Source organism: Styela clava, chromosome 2 (assembly GCF_964204865.1).
Source record: "Styela clava chromosome 2, kaStyClav1.hap1.2, whole genome shotgun sequence".
Classification (NCBI taxonomy): domain Eukaryota; kingdom Metazoa; phylum Chordata; class Ascidiacea; order Stolidobranchia; family Styelidae; genus Styela; species Styela clava.
In genome coordinates, this window is record NC_135251.1 from 10,372,467 (window position 1) to 10,392,949 (window position 20,483).

At 34.4% G+C, this 20,483-nt stretch overlaps 1 protein-coding gene across 1 annotated transcript in view; it reads left to right on the forward strand.

The window, feature by feature from the left end:
- Window positions 1-19,913, forward strand: part of LOC120336324 (bile acid receptor-like) — a 34,632-nt gene extending 14,719 nt beyond the window's left edge. The window contains exons 7-9 of the mRNA XM_039403985.2: window positions 16,304-16,441; window positions 17,014-17,127; window positions 18,105-19,913. Of these exons, the coding sequence (XP_039259919.2) occupies window positions 16,304-16,441; window positions 17,014-17,127; window positions 18,105-18,340 (488 nt within the window). The 3' untranslated portion in view covers window positions 18,341-19,913. The remainder of the gene's footprint in view (window positions 1-16,303; window positions 16,442-17,013; window positions 17,128-18,104) is intronic.
- The last annotated feature ends 570 nt before the right edge of the window (window positions 19,914-20,483 follow it).

Genomic DNA, 20,483 nt, shown 5'->3' on the forward strand with positions numbered 1-20,483 from the left:
ACGTGCTCTAGACAAATTTCTCCCTTAGATTTGAACTGATATGGAATGAGTTATGTGTTCCCCGCGGGCCCGTTTCAAGGGTTTTGTTGGTTATGTATTTTGGCAAACGTTTGAAATATTCAATTTTTAGTTTGAAAAAAATATTTCAAATCCGATAATGTTATTCTCCGAAGCTATTTTGGGATTCAAATACAACTTGTTATTCATTCATTCAGACGTTAAAATGCTATGACTTTGCTCCTCTTACACTGTTTGAATACGTCTGAAGTTCAGTCTTAATTCGATGAAGAGTTGCAATTATCAATCTCGAGATACATATATTCCAATTTTAATAGCGTGGGTGGTCAAATACATGAAATGAAAAATGATTCATAAATTAATCCAGATTAATCCAGATAAAACATTACAAAAAAATATTTAATATGTTTAATGTACAGGTCTTCTGGACCTCTTATAACAAGCTGATTCTGTATTTTGAAATATTTTCATTTAGTATGAAAATGATGAGAATTGATAGTAGTACACACTTACAACGTTTAAAATATTGTTTGGAACTATCTTTCACAGACTAAATCATACAATTTCCAAGTATATTGATATATTTAAATCAATGCTATAAAGTAGAAAAACAGTGAAGCCGAACATTTGAGCCAACTTCGCTCACACAGCTGAATTGTGTATCGCAGGAGTAAATAACACCGATGGTATTCACCAGAGGTTTCGCAATAAAACTGTGGCATTCAAAAGTAAATAAACCGCTCATCAAAGAAGGTTTATTGAAACTGTTTCATTAAGTATCAATAGTATAGGTTTGCACATATCAATCAATGGTGCTTTGCATAAAGCAAACTCTGAATAGAAAAGGTTAATAGAGTTCTGCTGTCGCTATAATAAGCGTCTTTGTAAAGACAAATTTAGGAATATTTTCTCTCCAGGATCACCTAAATAGGTCTTTTGTGCGTAACATGTTGAATTAAGTCATACTGTTTGATTGCGAGTAAATATGAGTATTTTCATCAAACTGCTGTACGACGGTAACAAACCTGATTGATTCCATGTTATGGCCAAATAGTGACATGGATCGTAGTAGAACAGTGCTCTTCAACCTTCTTGTTATTGTGGAACCCCTGATATAATTTTTCGTTTTTTATGGAACCCCAATGAACAAAATTAAAAAAAAAAAACGAAATACTTGTAACACGAAATATTTGTAATTCATATATTTCTACTTCAACAACGAAACAGAAAGAAGGTAACAAGCGTGAAATTCAATGTCTAGGTTGTTCTTGCATTTCCTTTGCAATCTTCTTGAATCGTGGCTCCACGGCGCTCAATGCAATTCTCATACTTATGTCTACACTTTTTAAACAACTTCTTTTTTGTTTTCAATTATTGTTAAAGCAGAAAACGCTGATTTACACAAATAGGTATTGGGAAATTGACACAGAAGTTTTATTGCTTCTTTTGCAATTGCTGTACCCTCTTTGTGATGAGAAATCCAAAAATATTCCTTTCCGTGTTTCCTCCAAATTAATATCATTACGGATATCTAGGAGTTCTTCTTGCTGTTGCGAAGTGAAAATAAAAGGATTAACAACCCACTTCAGCGATCTGAGTGAGAATCTCGGATTCTTCTTCAGCTGTATCCTCAACTTCGGAGTACTCACTTAGAAATATATCCAGAAACGGAAAAGAAGAAGAATTATTTTTTGCAACTTTACTAGCCCACCAGTCAATTCATCCTCTACGCGGAATTCGATAAAATCACGGAACCCCATTGCATGTGTTGCGGAACCCTAGGGTTCCGCGGAACCCCTGTTAAAAAGCACTAGAGTAGAATACACTTTAGTACACTTTGTTACCCACCTAACTATGGGTGTAACGAGTTGTGTAGCCAATGTCAAACCAGAAAAATCTCGATCTTTCCAAGAACAGTAGCTTCTCACGTACCGGCTTATACAGATCCTCGGAGTGAAAGATCTCAAAAATATGTGACAAATATTCCATACTTTGTGTAATATTTGATTAAAACAATTACAGAAAATTTTAGTAATTATTCCCTGTTCATTTTAACAGTGTATTATTACACAAATAATCTCGAGATTCCCAGTCAAAATTAGGTAAGATGTGACGAACTAGCAGGACTCCGGTTCTTTTTAGAACAGTAGTTCATTATCTATTCTAGAAGCCTACAACCCTGATATTATTGGCAGTATGCAAAAATACTTTGCCCTGTGAAATATGTATAGGCAGTACCAAACAGAATGGATTCCTACTTTTCCAAGAACAGTAGCTTATCACTCATCCGTGTAGATTCTTGCTTGCATTAATGTGTGAAAACGCCTACAAAAAATATCACAAATGAGCCATGCTCCGCGTAACATTTATTTTAAATTCCAGTAATTCATTTGTGATTTTTTTACAGTGTATTGCACAAATGATCACAAGATTCCTACTAAAATTATTTATTAACTGTGGAATCATTTTTATTGATTTCTCATAAACGAAATAGCTTTAACGAAGACCAGGAGCAAACCGTAACAAATAATTCCATTTTTAGGACGAAGAAAATATTTTTTTCAGCAGCGTTCTCGTTAAAATTTACGATTCTTTATAAAAAAGGATAAAAATGTTATAGCATATTGGAGTATATTAATTCTACGGTACTCTCGTAGTATGTGTACCAGGTTAGGGTTAGGCCATTATTTTATTTTGGTTTTCCTAATTATAGTTCTATTACGAGTTCGGGAACTGTCTGCGTTAGCCAAGTGAATATAGCCCATAGGCTTCCGTCCTTTTACATAACTTGATGTAGAGTAGGCGACAAAATTAGTTACCTCCATACTGGTACACACATTTCTGGAGCGCCAATTCTACTCATGGGTTTGTGCTGGTATAAAACTGCAGAAAAGTAATACTTAAAATTAGCGCTGTGTGGGACCTTATGTGTATGAAGTCGCGCGCGCTTTACTATTTCATTACTTGTTAATAATATATATGGTTTATTTAGTTATTTTCTATTTTTTTTTTCTGTTTGGAAAAAACCCATGAGAAACATATAAATTCAGCGGCGTAACATTTTAGGCGTATAATGCGACATCAGGTAAAAGTGTAGTGTAAAAATGAAAAGCTTTTTTTTTTATTTCTGGGCTAAAATGAAGGCAAAATATGAATATTAAACTGCATTGTTAGTAAGAAATTTAATAACGGTAACTATTTTGAAATTAATTACACCAACGGATTCGAATTTGAGCCTATACGTGTGAAATGTTCGTTTTTAAATTCATGAACACCCGTTATTCTAGCCCACAGTCTGTTAAAAAATAATTAGTAAGAGTCTGTATTGAAAATGAAAAACGAAATACCGCATATATTTTGTTACTATTTCATTACATACGACCCTATTGCAACAAAAATACAAGTAGCACATCAAAACTTCCAAATTCCAGGTGATAGTCTACATGTAGACAGGCAACCTTTAGTGGTAAATTAACCAAAACAAGCTGACAGGTTGGCTATTTCTCCTTGGAGTCGACAGAGCAAAACCTAATGAGAAAGTGCACTCGCAGATATACGATTTCCGAGTCACGTTAAGCAAATATGACTCATTGCGGACGTAATGGTACCTTTACCCTATATGATTATATAATAAATTTTAGAATCAAACGCTGATTCGGTTGAATGAGGATATTGCTTAATTTCGGGTTACTATCGACTTTTCTTTACGATTTATCAGAAATTATTACAAAATATGTGATTATTTTTTAAGCAATCGACATTATAATATTTCATACAATCATCGCTGAACCCCTTTTGACAAAATAATTTTTTGCGAAAAGTTCAATTTTTGCTTATTCATTTCCTGTAGATGACTCAGCGAAAAAACGGATATAAAATTAGAAAAAAAAATTTACTTTTCAATTGAACACTTTGAATTTATTAATAAAAAGTTATATCGTAAATTCATGACGTTCAATCTTGTGATGTTTTATACAATCTTCCCAAACAAAAAAAATTAAAGCACAAAGGTCACAGGAAAATGGAGACAGAATATTGTGTGTACAACATCGGCCAGTCCTACTACACAATATGGTCAATTCTGAATAATCATTCTTAATATGCAAAGTCGAACATGAGATTAAGATGGGATAGGGCAGGGGTCGGCAACCTTTTGTCACTCGCGGGCTCGCAAATTTAACGGTTGCAAGTCATTGGCGGGCGGCACCTATTTTTAGAAAGCTAAAAACCGAACAGATGGGCGATGAATCACACTTTTTCACACAGATCAGAAGTTAAATTTTAAGCAGCGAGCGAAGACTGACAATTTGAATATTTTCTGCGCCATTAAACCATTTGCACTCGGAGTCGGAGCAAAAGCGTGAATATGCGTCGTTCGAACTTAGAAGTCTTTAAGATAATTCTTCACCACAAGGTCATGTTATACACTGAAATATTAGTTAAAATACACTTAAAATTAATAGTGTTTTCATACGTGGCAAAATTCCTCTGCTATTCCCTTTTTATTGTCATAATTTGCTCATATTTTTTGACAATGGGTATTTACAATAGACTGGCAAGACCGTAAAATTTGTTTTTGTGTGCTAAGGTTTGTGCTAATCATATCCTGCAATACGACCGTTTTCATTTTTTAATCTAAACGAGGCTCTGAATAGGAAAATGCTGAAACTTAAAAAGATACTATTTTTGCAAGCTCTTTCCGGTTCATCAATGTTTACTTAATTTTTCACACCCTCACTCTGAATATTACCTGGTAAATATTATTATAGATGCAGTTTATGCAGAAGCCAATGAATAAATACTCCATTTTAGTTCTTTTACAAGTTCGGGGACTAGCCAAATGACTCCCGTAGTGTCTGTACCTAAAATTATAGCCAAACCCTATAACCTGGTACACATACTACATTCCGATGTCCGCCATCTTTGTTCCCATACTTCGGATGTAACACATTCTAACGCTGAGTACTGACTATATGTTCCAAAGAATATGTACATTAACAGGAAAGTTTTTATACCTTTTGGCTCGTTTTAGCAAGTTTCTGGTAGGTTTAAGTCGTTTCAGTTAATTTTTGCACGTCGTAGTACTCAGTAGGTTTTTGCGCAATTTGGTGCAATCTATGTACATCGCTCTATTCGTAAACGCCAGCCGGTGTATACAAAGATATACAGACGATTCGAACCAAACGGCCCAAGCAGGTTCGAGTTCGGAGATACATTTATCTTCAGGTCCGAAACGTCTGTTAGCCTCATACTAATCATGGGTGATAAAAACATAAATTTTGAAATGAGTATTTATGAATATTTTTTTAAATGCAATTATCTTCAATCATATACATAGGCCTCTTGCATCGTGTACCATCATTATAATTAGTGTAGCGAAATAGTAGTCGGATTCTGAAGTTTTCCAAATGAGGTTCCGCGCTACCCTAAGGTTCCCCTCAGTAAAGAACAGGGGTTATGTAAATTCACTTTCAAATCCGAAAGTCTATATTCACATGAAACAAAGGCTTACCAATGACATTGTAACGATTGATGAGGCTATGCTACAACGAACATGACAGGAAATAGAGTTCCGTCTGGATATTCTTCGTTCAACTAATGGTGTCCATATAGAAGTGTATTATATAACGTAATGATATTTTCATTTAAACGTTTAGAAGTGTATTGAATGTGTCAATGAAAACTTTATCAAATATCGATTAAGATAAAACAATCCTCATTTTAATATCTCATCATTTCACTTTGTATTAAGTTATTTTAAATTGTAAAGAGACTTTATGGACATCCTAAATATTGTGTTATATATAACCAAATACCTCTATTATTCATTTTCTGTACATTTAAAATCTTTTTAATTTGTCAGTATTACATTTCCTATAATATTTTTTCATAAGTTATACAATTCAAACAATAAAAGACAAGTAAGCTAATGCACAGGGGTTATTCGAACTCCAGGAATGTTTCACTAGTGTTCCGCTTCGCCGAAAAGATTGAAAAACACAGGCCTATAAGCTTTCGTGATCAAAACTTTGTTTATACCGAGTTGGAAGTAAAAATCAGAATCAAGAAGTCAGAAGCAGAGCTGGGGCAGATCTTTTGAATCTTTTCTGAGTCTCTAAATACGTGATTGTAACATATAACTATGTTTGTAGGCTAAAAGATTTGTTAAAACAACATTGAAAAATTATTCAATATTTACTATTTTCGATTACTACAATTAACTTTTTAATTTGAAAATTTACTTTACTATTTCGTCATTATGAGAGGCGGGAACCTTTCAACGCTTACTTAAGGTTCGGTTTTCTTTTGTTTTTGTATTTACAATGGATTTGTTGATTCCGTATGATTCGCACGCGAAGTTTCAGTTCAAAATAAAATAATGTTGTAACAATGTAACGCTACACGTTTTTTGATGTGATTTCAACATTTAGCTGTATGAATGCAATATATTTCCCCCTCTCGAAGTTTCGAGATTGAAAATTATTAAAATTACATATTTCACGCTCAATTTCAACTCAAAATTCGATCATTTTATTATCCATGCTTGACATTGTATTGTCATTTCAACTGAGTTGAAGCCTTCTTATTTCAGAAATACTTAGTTCAAAATTTGATATGAGCGCCAGTTGATAGTCAACTTGTTTAGGCAATGTCAAGCCGGAAAGATTTTGCGTCTCTTCATAAGTGTGTGTACCAATGTGGAGGTAACTAATTCTGTTCGCTTACTTTAAATCAAGTTGTGTAAAGGGACTGAAACCTATGATCAGGGGGTGTATTCACTTGGCTAACACAGACAGGCTCGAATTTATAATAGAATTAAAATAAGGAAAATCGGAATAAAATGATGACCTAACCCTAACCTGGTACACATACAACGTGCATTGGTACTGAATTTGATGTATAACAATAACTCATTACGTGTCTGTGACTGTTTGGTGCTTGTACAGGAACTTGTTTGGATTGAAAGAACATGGTGGAGCAAAAAAAACTTTTCACGTTCATTTTTAATTTTAAAATGTAGAAGGTTTTCTGCCTCGCCATGTATGAAACGTCTATAAAATGTGTCCACGCCATATTACTATAACTGGTTCATCTGGTATTTTTTATGAACATCCGACACTACTTCAAAATGTCAAGACCAATATTATTTGCTATATACTTCAAGCTCTATAGTAATCTCGGATATTACTAAAAAAATACAAGCAGAGACAGACGCCCGACTAAAATGAGCTTCACATATCAGGGGTCACGAACGTTGATTCCTCACGTTTGTATAAATAAACTTTCTGGTTTTCTGATCCTCACTATTACTCAGGCCAAAACCAACTATAACTGAGCAAAAGGTGAATCAGGGCCAAGGTATAACACAAGTATACTTAAACCAAATAGTTAAAGCAAATGCTTCATTGGCGGCGCTCCACAAGTATGTGTACCAACATGGAGGTGACCAATTTTGTTCGCCTACTTTACATCAAGTTGTGTAAAAGGACTCAAACTTATGGGCAGGGGGTATATTCACTTGGCTAACACAAACATTCCCCGAACTCGTAATAGAACTAAAATAAGGAAAATCGGAATAAAATTATTCCTTAATACACACTACGGGAGTACCCTCAAATCAAGTAGTTGAAACAAATGCTTCATTAGCATTGGCTTCAGTAATCCTTGATGGCCGAAATGCTGGCTCAGAATGATAACAATGAACGCTAGTGTAATTATCTTTTTCTTTTGTGTGTTTACTGTGATATATACTCCCGATAAATAAATCCTATAAACAGAATACGTATTAAGAAAACATATAAATAAATATATACATGAAACATCTTCATGTAAGATCGGATGTATACTCAAATTTTTTATAGTCATATTAACGATAATTTTAACAGTATATGGAGAAGAGAACGGACTCCTTGTAATACAATCATGAGTAAATACGGATTTAATCACGTACTTTTCATGTTCTTATGTCTAGTTACATTCATTTACCTCAGACAAATTTTTCCTTGTGTATAGAGATTCAAACTGATATCGGAATGAGTTATGTGTTCCCCGTGAAACCGTTTTAAGGGTTTTGTTGGTTATGTATTTAGACAAACGTCTAAGATCTTTAATTTTTAATTGAAACACAAATATTTTTAAAATGGGTAACATTACTTTCTTAAGCTATTCTGTGGTAAATTCATCAAAGGTTAGATTTATATACACATAGTATAAGTTATTCATGTCATGAAAAGCACGCACTTCTCTCATGTTCTCATGTCTGTAGTCACATCCATGTGCGCCAGACAAATTTCCAGAATTTGTAGAGATTTGAACTGATATGGAATGAGTTTTTTAATTCCCACGAGACCGTTTCAAGGGTTTTGTTGGTTATGCATTTAGGTAAACGTTCAAGATATTCAGTTTTTAGTTTGAAAAAGAAAATATTTTAAAATTGATAACATGATTTTCCAAAACTCTTTTATGATAAATTCATTAGAGGTTAGATTCATATACAAATAGTAAGTTATCCATGTCATGAAAAGCACGCGCTTTTCATGTTCTCATGTCTATAGTCACATCCACGTGCTCTAGACAAATTTCTCCCTTAGATTTGAACTGATATGGAATGAGTTATGTGTTCCCCGCGGGTCCGTTTCAAGGGTTTTGTTGGTTATGTATTTTGGCAAACGTTTGAAATATTCAATTTTTAGTTTGAAAAAAATATTTCAAATCCGATAATGTTATTCTCCGAAGCTATTTTGGGATTCAAATACAACTTGTTATTCATTCATTCAGACGTTAAAATGCTATGACTTTGCTCCTCTTATACTGTTTGAATACGTCTGAAGTTCAGTCTTAATTCGATGAAGAGTTGCAATTATCAATCTCGAGATACATATATTCCAATTTTAATAGCGTGGGTGGTCAAATACATGAAATGAAAAATGATTTATAAATTAATCCAGATTAATCCAGATAAAACATTACAAAAAAATATTTAATATGTTTAATGTACAGGTCTTCTGGACCTCTTATAACAAGCTGATTCTGTATTTTGAAATATTTTCATTTAGTATGAAAATGATGAGAATTGATAGTAGTACACACTTACAACGTTTAAAATATTGTTTGGAACTATCTTTCACAGACTAAATCATACAATTTCCAAGTATATTGATATATTTAAATCAATGCTATAAAGTAGAAAAACAGTGAAGCCGAACATTTGAGCCAACTTCGCTCACACAGCTGAATTGTGTATCGCAGGAGTAAATAACACCGATGGTATTCACCAGAGGTTTCGCAATAAAACTGTGGCATTCAAAAGTAAATAAACCGCTCATCAAAGAAGGTTTATTGAAACTGTTTCATTAAGTATCAATAGTATAGGTTTGCACATATCAATCAATGGTGCTTTGCATAAAGCAAACTCTGAATAGAAAAGGTTAATAGAGTTCTGCTGTCGCTATAATAAGCGTCTTTGTAAAGACAAATTTAGGAATATTTTCTCTCCAGGAGCACCTAAATAGGTCTTTTGTGCCTAACATGTTGAATTAAGTCATACTGTTTGATTGCGAGTAAATATGAGTATTTTCATCAAACTGCTGTACGACGGTAACAAACCTGATTGATTCCATGTTATGGCCAAATAGTGACATGGATCGTAGTGCTCTTCAACCTTCTTGTTTTTGTGGAACCCCTGATATAATTTTTCGTTTTTTATGAAACCCCAATTAACAAAATTAAAAAAAAAAACTAAATACTCGTAACACGAAATATTTTTAATTCAAATATTTCTACTTCAACAACAAAACAGAAAGAAGGTAACAAGTGTGAAATTCAATGACTAGGTTGTTCTTGCATTTTCTCTGCAATCTTTTTGAATCGTGGCTCCACGGCGCTCAATGCAATACTCATACTTATGTCTACACTTTTTAAACAACTTCTTTTTTGTTTTCAATTATTGTTAAAGCAGAAAACGCTGATTTACACAAATAGGTATTGGGAAATTGACACAGAAGTTTTATTGCTTCTTTTGCAATTGCTGTACCCTCTTTGTGAAGAGAAATCCAAAAATATTCCTTTCCGTGTTTCCTCCAAATTAATACCATTACGGATATCTAGGAGTTCTTCTTGCTGTTGCGAAGTGAAAAAAAAGGATTAACAACCCACTTCAGCGATCTGAGAATCTCGGATTCTTCTTCAGCTGTATCCTCAACTTCGGAGTACTCACTTAGAAAAATATCCAGAAACGGAAAAGAAGAAGAATTATTTTTTGCAACTTTACTGGCCCACCAATCAATTCATCCTCTACGCGGAACCCGGAATTCTATAAAATCACGGAACCCCACTGCACGTGTTGCGGAACCCTAGGGTTCCGCGGAACCCCTGTTGAAAAGCACTGTAGTAAAATACACTTTAGTACACTTTGTTACCCACCTAACTATGGGTGTAACGAGTTGTGTAGCCAATGTCAAACCAGAAAAATCTCGATCTTTCCAAGAACAGTAGCTTCTTACGTACCGGCTTATACAGATCCTCGGAGTGAAAGATCTCAAAAATATGTGACAAATATTCCATACTTTGTGTAATATTTGATTAAAACAATTACAGAAAATTTTAGTAATTATTCCCTGTTCATTTTAACAGTGTATTATTACACAAATAATCTCGAGATTCCCAGTCAAAATTGGGTAAGATGTGACGAACTAGCAGAACTCCGGTTCTTTTTAGAACAGTAGTTCATTATCTATTCTAGAAGCCTACAACCCTGATATTATTGGCAGTATGCAAAAATACTTTGCCCTGTGAAATATGTATAGGCAGTACCAAACAGAATGGATTCCTACTTTTCCAAGAACAGTAGCTTATCACTCATCCGTGTAGATTCTTGCTTGCATTAATGTGTGAAAACGCCTACAAAAAATATCACAAATGAGCCATGCTCAGCGTAACATTTATTTTAAATTCCAGTAATTCATTTGTGATTTTTTTACAGTGTATTGCACAAATGATCACAAGATTCCTACTAAAATTATTTATTAACTGTGGAATCAGTTTTATTGATTTCTCATAAACGAAATAGCTTTAACGAAGACCAGGAGCAAACCGTAACAAATAATTCCATTTTTATGACGGAGAAAATATTTTTTTCAGCAGCGTTCTCGTTAAAATTTACGATTCTTTATAAAAAAGAATAAAAATGTTATAGCATATTGGAGTATATTAATTCTACGATACTCTCGTAGTATGTGTACCAGGTTAGGGTTAGGCCATAATTTTATTCTGATTTTCCTAATTATAGTTCTATTACGAGTTCGGGGACTGTCTGTGTCAGCCAAGTGAATATAGTCCATAGGCTTCAGTCCCTTTACATAACTTGATGTGAAGCGGGCGAATAAAATTAGTTACCTTCATATTGGTACACACATTTCTGGAGCGCCAATTCAATCAGGGATGTGTGCTGGTATAAAACTGCAGAAAAGTGATATTTAAAATTATCGCTGTGTGGGACCTTATGTGTATGAAGTCGCGCGCGCTTTACTATTTCATTACTTGTTAATAATATATATGGTTTATTTAGTTATTTTCTATTTTTTTTCTCAATTTTTTTTTTCGTTTCGAAAAAAACCCATGAGAAACATATAAATTCAGCGGCGTAACCTTTTAGGCGTATAATGCGGCATCAGGTAAAAGTGTAGTGTAAAAATGAAAAGCTTTTTTTTTTATTACTAGGCTAAAATGAAGGCAAAATATGATTATTAAACTGCATTGTTAGTAAGAAATTTAATAACGGGAACTATTTTGAAATTAATTACACCAACGGATTCGAATTTGTGCCTATACGTGTGAAATGTTCGTTTTTAAATTCATGAACACCCGTTATTCTAGCCCGCAGTCTGGTAAAAATAATTAGTAAGAGTCTGTATTGAAAATGAGAAACGAAATACCGCATATATTTTGTTACTATTTCATTACATACGACCCTATTGCAACAAAAATACAAGTAGCACACCAAAACTTCCAAATTCCAGGTGATAGTCTACATGTAGACAGGCAACCTTGAGTGGTAAATTAACCAAAACAAGCTGACAGGTTGGCTATTTCTCCTTGGGGTCGACAGAGCAAAACCTAATGAGAAAGTGCACTCGCAGATATACGATTCCCGAGTCACGTTAAGCAAATATGACTCATTGCGGACGTAATGGTACCTTTACCCTATATGATTATATAATAAATTTTAGAATCAAACGCTGATTCGGTTGAATGAGGATATTGCTTAATTTCGGGTTACTATCGACTTTTCTTTACGATTTATCAGAAATTATTACAATATATGTGATTATTTTTTAAGCAATCGACATTATAATATTTCATACAATCATCGCTGAACCACTTTTGACAAATTAATTTTTTGCGAAAAGTTCAATTTTTGCTTATTCATTTCCTGTAGATGACTCAGCGAAAAAACGGATATAAAATTGGAAAAAAAAATTTACTTTTCAATTGAACACTTTGAATTTATTAATAAAAAGTTATATCGTAAATTCATGACGTTTAATCTTGTGATGTTTTATACAATCTTCCCAAACCAAAAAATTTAAAGTACATAGGTCATAGGAGAATGGAGACAGAATATTGTGTGTACAACATCGGCCAGTTCTACTACACAATATGGTCAATTCTGAATAATCATCCTCAATATGCAAAGTCGAACATGAGGTTAAGATAGGATAGGGCAGGGATTGGCAACCTTTTGTCACTCGCGGGCTCGCAAATTTAACGGTTGCAAGTCATTGGCGGGCGGCACATATTTTTAGAAAGCTAAAAACCGAACAGATGGGCGATGAATCACACTTTTTCACACAGATCAGAAGTTAAATTTTAAGCAGCGAGCGAAGACTGACAATTTGAATATTTTCTGCGCCATTAAACCATTTGCACTCATCGTCAACTTTTCTGCCTTTTGCTGCCATTTGTCTAATTATATGAAAATTAATTAAACGCGTAATTGTGAATTATACACTTGTTAGGTTATAATATAATTTAGTCTACACGTCTCTCAAAATAAATTCTGTTACGTGAAGAATATAGTCGTCAAAACAGCTGTTTTGTTACCATAATTAGGTTAAGCGTCGCGGGCCTAAAGCGTCGCCATTTGCATATTTATCCCTTGGGAGAGGAAAGTCGATAAGGCGGCTTAATCATATGACCAACCACGGCCTCCCGTACTGCTACCAGTCCATGTCGGGTATGGGATTAGTTAGCCAGGTATTTGTTTCAGATGTATGGACTTGATTGTACGGATCACGCTCCTCTACGTATAATTTGCCATTGTATATACAAGTATACGATGTGGCTGCCTTCAAGTTGTTTCTTCTAATTCATAACCGATTTTGTTTAAAATGCGAATACGTAAATATGATGTTTAATTATTCAATAAATACGGGGCTATGATGCGATGAGCGTTTGCCCTGTTCATAACTCATTGCGATTTAAAGGCGGAGTTTCACGCGGTGATTCACTATTATCTTAATTCCATTTTTCAATGAGTGCTAGTGTCGCGGGATTTTTCTCCTTTCACCTCTCAATCGGATTCATATGATCCATGAGATTAACTTGGATAAAATCAGAAGTTCACAACAACGACTAAATTATGGAAGAGATCGAATCAATTAAAGTGACTCAACATATATCAATGAACAATAACGGTAACAGACGTGCTCTGCAAAAAAAAACAAAGAGCCGTGCCTTATCCTCGTCACTGCGAATCAATTAACTAAAGCGATCATTGTCGCAGATTTTTATTTTTTTAAAACGCGATCTGCTACTATAAAACTAGAAGATCTCCATGCCAGACTGCGACTTCATTATGAAATCATCATAAATTAACTTAACAGTATAAACAACAGGGAGAATTGCAGCGCTCCGCACGCAACGCATCCTGTCCTCTGTCCCCAGTCAAAACGTGGCCTACGATAGTTTTGTGCCCTTTCACGTTCCGCGGAACCAATCAAAGCAATTATACCACTCAAACAAAACACCAACCAAATTAGACACAAGTGTGCAACGCACTAAAACATCCTATCGCAATTATCTTACCTAATCAAAACAGCAAATAATAGCGAAACAATCGAGGACAAATCACACGAAAAATCCTACCACACTAGATAATGATATAGGGACGTGTTTTCTTCTATTTGATTGACTGGTTACGACTAGCAATCTTTACAAGGACAGACATGATATTTGAATTAGACAAGATTATTTCAATGATTACTATTCACCATGTCGTCTGAATCTGTAATCAGGCCTTGTATCGGCACCCGGAATTGAGCTACATCAGTTAATCTTTTTAGTATTAAAATAATATTACAATTAGAGGGATCTTTTGTACAAAGCCCCCACCAAACAAAACATCCACCAACGCTAAAAATAAGAAATGAATAGTAATTATCCAGTTGGGGTTAGGGTTAGGAATGCAGATTGCGCTGGAATTTTTAAATCATTTCTAATTCCAAGTGGATAATTGCTAACTTTATATTTTAAAACGTGGCGGAGGTGATTTTCTCAAATCTCACATTTTGGCAATAGTGGTGCTGGCTTTGTACGAAAAATCCGATAAGAGTGATAGTATAGTGCAGGGGTTCCCGAACCAGGGGTCGCGACCCCAAATTGGGTCGGAGTGAAAAGTAGGTAGGGTCGCAAACAGGTCGGTGGGGTCGCTGAGCAATGGTGACGGTTCATTGAAAGTGATTATCGGAGCCGCATAACCAACATCAACTTGGAAAATTCTTGTGTATTTGCCTGACAGCATATATCCCCAGATACATGAAATTGATTAAAATAAAACAGTGACCATTCCTAATTAAAGAAATTTTTAACCTGTTTTTTTTTGTAAATTTTGTTATTTTAAATTTTTAATTAAAATAAAAAGTTTAAATGTTTTAGCTTATTTTACCTAACACCTCCACATGACCAAACTCGAGAGTTCAGTAGAAAAAGCTCTAAAATTTCGTAAAAAAATATATATTGACCTGGGGTCGCACTGGACACTTGAAAGTCGTCTTTGGGGTCGTTCTGAGAAAAGCTTGGGAACCCCTGGTCTAGTGCTTTGTTTTTTTACCATCTCGTGCACATGGCCTTCTCCTGTTCTTCGATATATTAATTAATAAATCATCGAAGCATCGGTAAATACCTTCTAATGCGCGGGTGCTTTCGAATACCGATTCATTTGTTTAGAATGTTGATTATAACATTCTCCTTACTGGTATTCCACTGGAACCCCATTTGTTAATTAAACAATACACATCAGTCTGTAATCATTCATTCAGTCACTGAACCGGAAGTTTTGATAATTTGTAAAAAAAATGTTGGAGCCCCTGTATCACATTAGTTATTGGTTATTAGACGGTATTGAATTGAAGTAATAGACAAGAATAGCCCAGTGCTTTGTTTTTCACCATCTCGTCGATCTGTCCCTCAACCTACGTTCGCTATTTTTCTTCATTATCGATATTATAATCTCGGTAACTTCACCTCTAATACGCGGGTGCTTTCGAAGACCACTTCATTTGTTTAGAATGTCGATTATAACATTCTCCTTACTGTTATTCTGTTGGAACCCCATTTGTTAATTAAACAACGCACACCCGACTATAATCATTCAGTCACTGTGTGCAGATTTCGAGTTAGCGGTGGTGTTCAGTGCTAAAGTCCCCGTTTGTCCGATAAGCGCGTTAATGTAAATAAATGACTTGTGGGGAATATAGGCCTTTTCTCCGGAAACAGACTTTTCTTTTCTAAGAGCCTTCAGAATATCATAACAAGATGGGAAATACCACAATTATATTTTTAATCTATCTCACAATTAGAGTATTTACTTAAATACACCACATCCGTTGAGCGCGCGTCACCCTGTTGTATATTTAAAAAAATCATTATAGTAATTGCTGTTTGTTTTAAGGAAACAATACCAACACGTATTAGCCATAGCCAAAAAAAATCAGAAAACGTTAAAATTTGTATTTTTTTTTTAAAAATTGCAGTTTTTTATTTGGTTATTGAAACTTATCGAAATGAATATTTTTAACCTTTTTTATCACGCAGAAAAAATTAAATTAAAAAAATGGTGGAAGAACGAACATGAAACTATGATAAACCCCTTTTTATCCCCCCTGAATAAATATCCTAATAATACACAACATCGGGAAGACTCGCCACTCGAGTCACAATTTATCAAGAACTTGAAATTAATTACAGTATAATTCTCAGATCTGATTTTAAATTATACTTTCCACAGGTTTCATAACTCTCGATCCAGAAGACCAAATTGCATTATTGAAAGGCTCTGTTTTCGAAGCAATGCTGTTGCGGAATTCATGCGGGTATCATCATTTAACAAGAGAAATCAACATCCCTGCCATATTGGATGAGATCGGTGAGTTCCAGTAGTTCTCAATGATTTTTTTTCAAACTAGAATGGGATATATATCTTAGAGTAGTGGTTCTCAAACCTATTAATACGCGCCCTTTTTAGATTTTGTCAAGTCTCGCGCCCACCTCAAAAATAACTAGCTAACAATAAGCTATAAATAACAGACAGTGAGGCGAAAATATGTTTTTCCCAGAAAAAAACACGTTGAAAATACCTGGATGGAACGTCAACGAATATTTTTATTTTTAATTAGCTCCCTTGTGAAGCGTGCCCTGCCGTTTGCTACTATCTAAAGAAATACATATTGTAACTACTTAGGAAAGACATCATGTATAATAGACATACGAAGCGCAAATGCGTAGAAAATGGAGATCTAGTAAGTCGCGAAATAACCCAATCAATACAAAATTAGTTAATAATTTTCTGTTGATCTGTACTATATTTTTTAAACGCGCCTCAAGTTTTGAATAATCAGTTCATTTGGACTGTCGAGTAGTCACAATTAAAAGTTAAGTAATTGGGAACTTCAGTCTATTTTGAAACAGAAATTAAAAGAAAGTAATAATATTTTTCAGGTATTGAAGTCAATAAATTCCGAGCTTTGCTTGACTTCTTTGCTTGCATCGGGAAACTACAGATGGATGAGATCGAGTATGCATTGCTGATTGCGATTGTCGTTTTCAATTCAGGTTCGTAAAACTTAAAAATCAGAAAATATAGTTTAAATGTAGAATGGTATAAACCAGGGGTGTGCAACAGGCTGCCCGCGGGCCACAACCGGCCAAGCCATTTAGTGTGGCCCTTGTCAACACTCGGATTTGTCCCCATCAAGCATAAATACCTATTCCGATATTTGAAAAGGCGCTCACATATAGTTAAAAAATACGTGTTGTTTTATCTTATTATCGCTGCGTTAAATCTTCCGCCTTTCTCCCGATGCCTTTTTTACTGTGAGGCTAAACGTTAGCTGCATTCTATTCAAAACTGATGTTGACGAACACGATGCAAAAACTCAAAATTTCTACTGTTTCAAAAAAAATGTTAAATAAAGAAAATTGCTCATTGTAAGAATTTTTTAATTTATTGTGTATATGGGAAATCTAATTCTTTGTTTGGCCTAGCTAGGTGTCTGTTGGGTATATATATGGCTCGCCGACAAAAATGTTTCAGAACCCTGGTATTAACCGATCAATTACGGCTTGGTATATGCTTCGAACTTTACGGGATATATATTTCACGTCTCATATAGAAACACCCTATTTGGATAAAAGGGTTTTGAAAAAGTTTTTTTTGTCGCATTCAAAAAATCTTTTTTTTTTGTCTCACTCTAAAAAGTACTAATTTTTTTCACATTTACCTTCAGTTAAAATTTAATTCTGTTTATGAAATATCCCAGATTAATGATTTTCAAAAAAATATATTAGTTGACAAAGTGAAAACAACAAATGATTACATTTTTTGGCAAAGCAAAGTAATATTACCAGTTAATGTTCATGAAAAGAAATTCTACAACTTTTTCCTAGAGCAGGGGGCGCACAAAATGCGCTGGGGGCAGTAGTTTGACCCATCCATGAGCTATATATTCTATATCTACTCAAGCTATTCTACAGTATATCTATTTTAGTTTTGCTGTATACAAATTTTATCACATCCATTTTAATTTCAGATTACCCTTATGTCAAGAATAAAGCTATTATCGAAGAGTTACAAGATCAGTACCTGAGTGTATTAGCAAAATACAGTCTAACAAGAGAGCCAGTCCGGCCGTCAATTTTTGCAAAAATTCTGGCAACTCTCACAGAAATCCGATCGTTGAGTCATTTTAACGCTGAAATTGTGACGTCATGGAAGAAGCGAGGAGCGTTAACACCTTTGTTATGTGAGATATGGGACCTGGATTAGCTCGCACGTGATTGGAGATTTTAAATTTTTTAATTTTTACTCCCCACACTGTTTAAAAAGGTCGGCCAATTAATTGTAATTTACGAAAAAGGGAAATTTTCTGTGTAATATAAAGCGCCGTGATGAAATTGCAGCGATGACTCTTGTGTGCACTATATTTCACGGAAAAGATGGCGGTCTGATGAGCGTGGATTTTTGAATTAACAGTAAAGCTAATGAAAAAAAAGTTGAATATGAATAAAAACATATATTTTATGTATTTCAGGCTACCCTGAGCCGTTGTTTTACCACAAATTTGGCTTGTTTAAAATAATCGTCCCTCTGTTCTTTTTTCGACGATATTTTTAAATGTGTTTACGTAACGGTAACATACCGGTACTATGAGTTTATTCAGTCAGCGCATTACTCTTTCTCATCCTAATGCAATTAGAGTTCTATAGTATTTGTTTCGTGTTTTTGACTATTTCTGTTTTGACAGAAAAATGGACTCGTACCATTTCTTATTAGTTCTGTGACGTCATTATTGAGAGGAATGGCATTTAGAATGTTTATGAGTCTCAATACTGACATAATCAACGTCACGTCGATTGATGACGGATTCGTCGAACTATTTTTCTTGTCGTTCCCGATATATATTTGCTATTCCACAGCAGATCTAGTTTATGTACAAATTGTTGTCCCTGAGTTTGCGATGAAGCTAGACTTTATTCTAGTGAAAGTTCAGTAAAATTTGTCTTATATACAACAAGATTCTGCTTTTTTCAATATTTGAGTTTGCAACGATTTTCCGATTATTGTATATATATATATATTGGAAATAACAGAAAATGGATTTTATTATTAATGCAATGCACAATGCCTATGGATAACTTTGATTAGACAATTGATGATCTGACTTATAAAGATCAATAAATGAGCAGAGAATGATTTTTCCAAGAATAACTTTCTAAAAATGTAATAACTTTTCTTCACTTTCGCCAACCGTCTTAATGGATTTGAACCAGTGGCGAGGCGAACCCATAGTGAGGCATTTTTTGTATCATACATAGGATATTTCGTAGCTTAAAACGATTTTTAGAACCTCAAAACTCTTGGAAATCCACATTATCGGCCTTCGGTCGGAAAGCTGTTACGGTCTAACTTTATAATTAAAAATTTCAGAAACCACTCCCCCCACCCCCCTTTTTCAAATTTGAGCCAACGGGTTAAAATCTCAGGTTCGACTCCCATGCTCACAACCTCACCCAGAACGCAGGGTGTGATAAATTGTGTAGGCAATGCCGAAACGGAAAGATTTCGGTCTTAAACGACTGTAATAGCTTCCAATCTAACAGTGCGAAAGGTATTTTTTGAGGCAAAGAGCGTCCAACATTTATCTTCCATCTTCGATCGGCATTTCATGCATTATTTGATGGTAGGATTCCGAATTCATGACTATATTGCTACCGATATTATTGCTGTATTTGATGCCTTTTTTACCTTTTTTAAATATTCAATAGTTTTTATTATTTTAACTTATACATATTTGCTTGGAAACATTTGTTCATAGTTGTGAAATAAACTTTGCTCACACAATCAATTTGTCTTGTTTATTATCGTAAATTGATAGAACTCTAAAATGTTGATAACTAATGATAAATGTATATTCAACATAAATATATACCCAAACACAAAGTACATAGTTACTCTAATCCAGGGGTGGGCAAATTATGGCCCGCGGGCCGGATCCAGTCCAAAGCAGTGTTTCATCCGGCCCACTTGTGTCTGTTGAAATAACTACTATACTTTTTATGGAGATAAATTTCCGTTGATAATATCTATAAAAATAACCTCATAACGATTCCAATGAAGTATTAAGTATTTAACAATCAGATGAAAAACTGCAAAATTTAAAAAAAAGTCACAAATTTGCTCTGTGATTCTTATTGTTGTATACGTTAGCCTAGCCGTTGGATTAGCTCTGAGCCTCCGACCCAGTAACCAAGTTTATTATCAGTAACTGACTCACTAAAAAAAGTATCTGCCCACCCCTGCTCTAATCACACACCGAAGAAACTAATCATTTTACCCATTATAGAAGACAGAGACAACGTGACCCTCGGAGCTGGTCATGGCCAATCACCTGTATAACTGATGACATCAC